This window comes from Procambarus clarkii, chromosome 89, assembly GCF_040958095.1.
Source record: "Procambarus clarkii isolate CNS0578487 chromosome 89, FALCON_Pclarkii_2.0, whole genome shotgun sequence".
NCBI lineage: Eukaryota > Metazoa > Arthropoda > Malacostraca > Decapoda > Cambaridae > Procambarus > Procambarus clarkii.
Window position 1 is genome coordinate 12,653,353 of NC_091238.1, and position 8,160 is coordinate 12,661,512.

Consider the following 8,160-nt stretch of genomic DNA (forward strand, 5'->3'; position numbering starts at 1 on the left):
AGAGAGAGAGAAAGAGAGAGAGAGAGAGAGAGAGAGAGAGAGAGAGAGAGAGAGAGAGAGAGAGAGAGAGAGAGAGAGAGAGAGAGAGAGAGAGAGAGAGAGAGAGAGAGACACACACACACAAAGTACCCAAATGAGCCACAGAGACATCGGAAAGAACTTTTTCAATGTCAGAGTAGTTAATAAATGAAATGCACTAGGAAGTGATGTGGTGGAGGCTGACAAACGTTCAAATTTAGATATGATAGAGCTCGAGAAACTCAGGAATCTGTACACCAGTAGATTAACGGTTGAGAGGCGGGGACCCAAGAGCCAAAGCTCAACCCCCTACAAAGACAACTAGAGGAGTACCAGCCCAGACCCTCCACGGTGCGTAACCAACAGTACCGTCGCTACGAGGCTCGCTGACACTCTGCGTACATATCTGTAACAAATGATTTAATTCCCTGCCTACTGCGCCTTCCCCGTGCCATTGACTATGCATATGATGACCTTGATAAGCCGCACTGTTTACGGTATAATATATTCACCATGATAATATGACAGTGTGGCCAACAGGTCGGCGGGTACTCGGTGGGACGTCGGGCCGGGTGGTATTCGGGCTGGTGAGAGACTATAGGCGGGGTGGCCTTCGGGCTGGTAAGTGGATTGGAATGGTCTTCAGGGTGGTAAAGAGGTTCAGACGGCCTTTAGGGCTTACCAGGAAGGGTTCGCGTAGCCTTCAGGCTTAGCAAGAAGGCTCAGGGGGTGGCCTTGGCGCTGATAATGAAGGGACCACCATACAGTCGCCACCACCACCTCCTCTTATGGTCCGAAAGCCTTAGGAAATAAACAGGATATAAATACATATATACCTGTTTATTGTACCAATAACCTGTGATGAATGGTACCCCGGAGGTTAAGGGGTAGCTAGTTTACCTGTATACTCGCCACATATATATATGATTTTCGGAACGGGGCGAGTGAAGGGGGGAGGAGGGGGGGGGGGGGAAAGTCAGTGATACCACCAATACATATCTTAAAGAAAACTAAAATGCACATATTTACAAGCGGTGAAAAAAGGCGCTAAGAAGAGCAGCAAACTACCCGCGTCTACCAAATCATCGGCCTATCCAGGAGCTGCAGGAACTGCTGAACACACAACCACTGAACATCACCAGACAACAGCACCAAGTCACCAGGTTGTGAATCTCACGAGTCTGACTGTATTTTTGGTGGACAAAAATCTCTGTTTGATTGTCATAATACCAGAAGGAGTACAACTTTAAGTACGAATCAACATGTCCTTACCTTACCAGCGATGTACCCCAGACAATACCACCTTCCCCCCCCCACCATACCACCCTCCCCCCCCCACCCCTTCAGCAGTACCATCAGGACCCCATCAAATACCCCCCTCCCCCTTCATCAGGGGTTTCCAAAATAAGATCCATAAATTCGAGATGATATTTATATTACGACCTCCGGCTGACATGAGTTAACATCACTCTCATATTTTGCGAGCCTCAGCCCTGGACCACCAATCTATCGGCGGTCAAGGGTGAAGACCTTGTCCCGTCTGGGGGAACACGGCCCACCGAGTATTGATAAGGATAATGAGGTAAGCGTTGCGTAGCTGTTATTATTTGCGTACTGATACCGTAGCTTAATGGAGATCCTCGTGTCATACCACCTGTGGTTGGCGTATTCCTTACGCCCTGTCTACGCGTCTTATTTGATAACGACTTACGAAAGTCATAGACCTAAACGGTGGGTTTAAAACTAAAGAACAAACTAAAACAGGGTGGCTGGGACGGGTGTTGGAGCGATGCGACTCCGATAGGCATATTCGGAGTGCTGATTGGTCCAATTACGTAGTTGTTCAGGCGTGTGGTGTTTGTGGGCGGGGCGCAGAGGTAGTTGGGAGGGGGGTATGGGGGTGGGGGGCTGTGGTTGGGGGGTTAGGGGAGGAGAGGGGTGGGGGAGGGCAGTGCAGGGAAAGCATGAGACGGAGGTAGGGAAGGAGGGAGGGGGAAGCATGAGAGAGGGGGAAGAGGTAGAGATTGGTATTGGAGTTCCAAAGGTGGATAGAGGTAGCAAGCATGGAGGGAGGGGGGGCCTGGGAGGGGGAAAAAGATGGTGGGAGGTGCAGGGGAGGGGGAGTAGGAGGTGCAGGGGGGGGGGGGTGCAAGGGGAGGGCTGAGTGCTGCGGCCGCCAGCAACGAGACGATCAGCATCAAGATATTATACTCAAGAGGTGTTATTACCACCAGATGGCCGTCGACGGCAGAGGGAGTAGTCCAGCGAGAGACCCCCTTTTGCCCCGGTGCCCCCGGGGTCCACCCAGCATACCCGGGCAGTAGGGTGCGGGCTTCATCGTACCCGACACGTTTGGGGGGCATCCTCGACGGTGCCCGAACCCTCACTAGTACATAGATCAAGCATAACGGACAATATATGTCACGTTGAAGACAGTAAGTCACAATAACCTGGATGAAAATTTGACACGCAACCCACACATAGCTGAAAATAATTTGACGACGTTTCGGTCCTTCGTGGACCATTACCAAGACCTCACCACTTGGTAATGAATGGTCCAGGAGGCGCGAAACGTGCAGGTTACTACTTTCTGCATTGTCAGATGTGTGGGTTGGCAGTCTGTGTTAAGTGACATGTCATGGATTTTTTCAAGCTGTTATGTTTGTCTACTACCGAGGTATCTTTGTCTACTACCGAGGTATCTTTGTCTACTACCGAAGTATCTTTGTCTACTACCGAGGTATCTTTGTCTACTACCGAGGTATCTTTGTCTACTACCGAGGTATCTTTGTCTACTACCGAGGTATCTTTGTCTACTACCGAGGTATCTTTGTCTACTACCGAGGTATCTTTGTCTACTACCGAGGTATCTTTGTCTACTACCGAGGTATCTTTGTCTACTACCGAGGTATCTTTGTGTACAGTTATCAGCGACTTAGAAGCGAGTGACTGAATGCAAGGGACATCGTACACAAGACGGTTCTCCATCGGATTGGCCCAACAGAGCCTAACACGGCCTAACCTAACCTAACCTAACACAGCCTAACCTAACCTAACACAACCTAACCTAACACAACCTAACCTAACCTAGCGAAATAGAAGGTATTGACGAATTGAAAAACGACCTTTGCCAAACAATCTTGAGTAGGAATTCGCCACAACCCGTCCTCTCAACTATTGACCTCTCCGCCAACATTAACCTCTCAACTGCATTTTCTATGCATCGGACTCTATAGGTTAGGTGGGTTGCTCGGGTTCGTACAACTCTAGTTTGATTAGGTGTAGGAAGTCGATTTTTTTTTTACAGAGTGGCAAATCAAGAGAACGGATTGGATCATTCATCATCAGACTGTTCCAAGTGAACACTCGTTCAATGACACAAAAAAATCTATAGAATCATTGATCCTGAAGAGACTCGTTTATTATTAGTCTATCTTGAGGTTATCTTGAGATGATTTCGGGGCTTCAGTGTCCCCGCGGCCCGGTCCTCGACCAGGCCGTGAAGCAGCCCGTGACAGCTGATTAACACCCAGGTACCTATTTACTGCTAGGTAACAGGGGCCTAGGGTGAAAAACTCTGCCCATTGTTTCTCGCCGGCGCCTGGGATCGAACCCGGGACCACAGGATCACAAGTCCAGCGTGCTGTCCGCTCGGCCGACCGGCTTCCTTTATTACCCTTGTCTACAATTATTTTTTTTGTATTATCACTTACGAGTAAAGGAAAGGTAAGGTGATTATCCGGAGAAAGCGCTAAGCCAACTAACTTACCAGAAGAGCCGTGATAACTAAACCAAACTAACTAAACATCAGAAGATGGAGAGACACGACGACGTTTGGGCTCGTTGTGGACCAGAAACGTCGTCGTTTGGGCTCGTTGTGGACCAGAAACGTCGTCGTTTGGGCTCGTTGTGGACCAGAAACGACAACGTTTGGGCTCGTTGTGGACCAGAAACGACGACGTTTCTCCTTCTGACGTGTGGTTTGGTCATCATGTCTTCAGCCTCGTTATTGTGACTCCTCGTCTGCTATAGGAGAGACGTGTGGCGAGAGCTTACAAGAGCTAATTATTATTTGTTTATCCTTAATTGTTCATAGTTTTATGTTACTTGTATTGTGCTTGATTTTCTTAAAATATATGTCATGTGTACAGTGTCGTGTGTGTGTGTGTGTGTGTGTGTGTGTGTGTGTGTGTGTGTGTGTGTGTGTGTGTGTGTGTGTGTGTGTGTGTGTGTGTACTCACCTAATTGTACTCACCTAATTGTGCTTGCGGGGGTTGAGCTCTGGCTCTTTGGTCCCGCCTCTCAACCGTCAATCAACTGGTGTACAGATTCCTGAGCCTATTGGGCTCTATCATATCTACATTTGAAACTGTGAATGGAGTCAGCCTCCACCACATCACTTCCTAATGCATTCCATTTGCTAACTACTCTGACACTGAAAAAGTTCTTTCTAACGTCTCTGTGGCTCATTTGGGTACTCAGCTTCCACCTGTGTCCCCTTGTTCGCGTCCCACCAGTGTTGAAAAGTTCATCCTTGTTTACCCGGTCGATTCCCCTGAGGATTTTGTAGGTTGTGATCATGTCCCCCCTTACTCTTCTGTCTTCCAGTGTCGTGAGGTGCATTTCCCGCAGCCTTTCCTCATAACTCATGCCTCTTAGTTCTGGGACTAGTCTAGTAGCATACCTTTGGACTTTTTCCAGCTTCGTCTTGTGCTTGACAAGGTACGGGCTCCATGCTGGGGCCGCATACTCCAGGATTGGTCTTACATATGTGGTGTACAAGATTCTGAATGATTCCTTACACAGGTTCCTGAACGCCGTTCTGATGTTAGCCAGCCTCGCATATGCCGCAGACGTTATTCTCTTTATGTGGGCTTCAGGAGACAGGTTTGGTGTGATATCAACTCCTAGATCTTTCTCTCTGTCTGTTTCATTAAGTACTTCATCTCCTATTCTGTATCCTGTGCCTGGCCTCCTGTTTCCACTGCCTAGTTTCATTACTTTGCATTTACTCGGGTTGAACTTCAACAGCCATTTGTTGGACCATTCACTCAGTCTATCCAGGTCATCTTGTAGCCTCCTACTATCATCCTCTGTTTCAATCCTCCTCATAATTTTTGCATCGTCGGCAAACATTGAGAGGAACGAATCTATACCCTCTGGGAGATCATTTACATATACCAGAAACAGTATAGGTCCAAGGACTGACCCCTGCGGGACTCCACTTGTGACGTCTCGCCTATCTGAGACCTCACCCCTCACACAGACTCGTTGTCTCCTGTTGCTTAGGTATTCCTCTATCCACCGGAGTACCTTCCCTCTCACTCCAGCCTGCATCTCCAACTTTCGCACTAGCCTCTTGTGTGGCACTGTATCAAAGGCTTTCTGACAATCCAAAAATATGCAGTCTGCCCACCCTTCTCTTTCTTGCCTTATTTTTGTTGCCTGGTCGTAGAATTCAAGTAACCCTGTGAGGCAGGACCTGCCATCCCTGAACCCATGTTGATGCTGTGTTACAAAGTTCCTTCGCTCCAGATGCTCCACTAGTTTTTTTCGCACAATCTTCTCCATCAGCTTGCATGGTATGCAGGTTAGGGACACTGGCCTGTAGTTCAGTGCCTCCTGTCTATCCCCTTTCTTGTATATCGGGACTACGTTAGCTGCTTTCCAAATATCTGGCAGTTCCCCTGTTGCCAGTGATTTGTTATACACTATGGAGAGTGGTAGGCTCCATTGTTATACACTATGGAGAGTGGTAGGTGTGTGTGTGTGTGTGTGTGTGTGTGTGTGTGTGTGTGTGTGGGTGTGTGTGTGTGTGTGTGTGTGTGTGTGTGTGTGTGTGTGTGTGTGTGTGTGTGTGTGTGTACACTCACCTAATTGTACTTGCGGGAGTTGAGCTCTGGCTCTTTGGTCTTTGTGTGTGGTGTGTGTGTGTCCGGCCGTGTGCGTGTGCGCGTGCGTTTCCAACAACACCTTCTCCACAGCCAAACACCCGTGGTTAACTCCCCCTCCCCTCTCCTCTCCCCCTCCCCCCCCTCCCCTCTCTGCTCCAGATACACCTCTTCCAGCAATGACCACAACCCTCCCCCACCTCCCTCCCCCCTTCCCATCAACCGAGGCTCAAGGCTCTCACTCAAAGCACGCCCCCTGAGACCCCCAGCAGGGCACAGCCTCCCCCTGGGGTAAGAGAGAGAGTGGGGGGGGGAGGGAGGAAGGGAAGCAACTAGCCACAACGAGTTACATAACCCTGAAGCAGAAAATCACCTTGGATCTCTGAGGCTGTTCGTACACACACACACACACACGATGACCTCGCCGTCTGAAGGTCATTAGGAGCCAGACCTCTGATCACACGGCTAGTTGACCAGACGAGCAGCACCCAGACAACTCTCTCGCCGCTCGGGAGGATCTTAGATAGTTACTATAGAGCCTCGTATAAGCTGTATAGCACCCACGGACTCTTCCCGTCGGTCGGTGGGGGGCGATAACTACTGAATTGGCTGTCACCAGGCCGGAGAGGTCACCAGGCCGGAGAGGTCACCACGCCTGAGGTCACCAGGCCAGAGAGGTCACCAGGCCGAGCTGGTATAGTGATCTGACACAAAAAATAATCTAAGGTCGTACCAATTATCATGCACCAGGATTTATTACGTGTTATATATATATATATATATATATATATATATATATATATATATATATATATATATATATATATATATATATATATATATATATATATATATATGTTCCTTTAGCGAATTTCTATTGTGATTAATTGGATTATAATTTAGCTACGAACTTCCACCAGATCCTTATGTGTGAGTCACTCCTGATACCATTAGTTATCCCTGATACCATGAGTCACCACTGATACCATGAGTCACCACTGATACCACTAGTCCCCACTGATACCACTAGTCACCACTGATACCATGAGTCACCCCTGATACCACACGTAACAATATTACCACAAATCACTAATAATACGAATCACTGAGTTAAAAAACCTTATGATTTACTAAAGCTTAATATACTTTTTCTAGAAGAATAAAGAGTAAAGGAATGTATAATACTGGTATACAAAAGGTTGAGAACGTATAACCAAAGGGGATAAGTTTAGAATCTGGAAAGACCTGGGTAAATACTGGTATGGAAAATACGTCGCTTGATTTAATGAACAAATTATCGGGTGACATAAAATGTGTTTTAGAGCGTTGGATTGTTTCAAGCCACGGTTAGACATATGAGTTACCTTGAGCATAAATTTGAAGCAATCTCGCAATAGCCAATAGATCTACTGTAATTTTATCTATTCTTGAGTTCTTAACATGAATCACGGTGAAAGGTTCAATGAAGAATGTTGTATTTCTTTACCGATAACAGTCTTGGAGTCTTTCGTTTATTTACACCAAATTAAATATTACGTAAAAGAAGACATCGGTTTCAAGCCAGGCTCGCCCTGTTGATGGTGTTCCCAAGCCTGGCTCGTCTTGTTGAGGGTGTCCCCAAGCCAGGCTCGTCCTGTTGATGGTGTCCCCAAGCCAGGCTCGCCCTGTTGATGGTGTTCCCAAGCCTGGCTCGTCTTGTTGATGGTGTCCCCAAGCCAGGCTCGTCCTGTTGATGGTGTTCCCAAGCCTGGCTCGTCTTGTTGAGGGTGTCCCCAAGCCTGGCTCATCATGTTGCTGCCGACCCCAAGCCACTCTTTATTATGCTGAGATCGTCTCCAAGCCAACCACGTTCATACCTAAGCCCTTCCCTCTAACTAGCAACCAACCCCTCACCTAAAGCTCCATCATCACCTCTGAACTGTGATCATATGTTAGCGACGAGGCTCAGTGTTCCTCCAATCAGGCAATTACTAGAGAACAATCCTGCCCAATACAGCGGTTTAGACTAGCCAGGCAAGCCTCCCTCTGGCACTCACCCACAGGTGTTATACTAGAGAAGTATAACCTACCCTCTGCTAGGCTATTGGACAGATGCTAGACTAGCAGGAGCTGTCACTAGCTATTTACAAATGACCCATGTGGTCTCACCTCCTCGAGACGAAACTTGAAACTTACAAGAAGCAGTATGTCCGCTTCCGGGAAGTTTCTCGTCGAACTTACATTAATGATTGGATATGGTTGTTAGGGGGCG

General features: G+C 47.8%; 1 protein-coding gene across 1 annotated transcript; it reads right to left on the reverse strand.

Moving 5' to 3' along the window:
- Positions 1-2,616: 2,616 nt before the first annotated feature.
- LOC138359193 (oviduct-specific glycoprotein-like) lies at positions 2,617-3,006 on the reverse strand. The gene has a single exon (XM_069318182.1). The coding sequence runs from the start codon at positions 3,004-3,006 to the stop codon at positions 2,617-2,619; it is 390 nt and encodes a 129-aa protein (XP_069174283.1).
- Between the last annotated feature and the right edge of the window lie 5,154 nt (positions 3,007-8,160).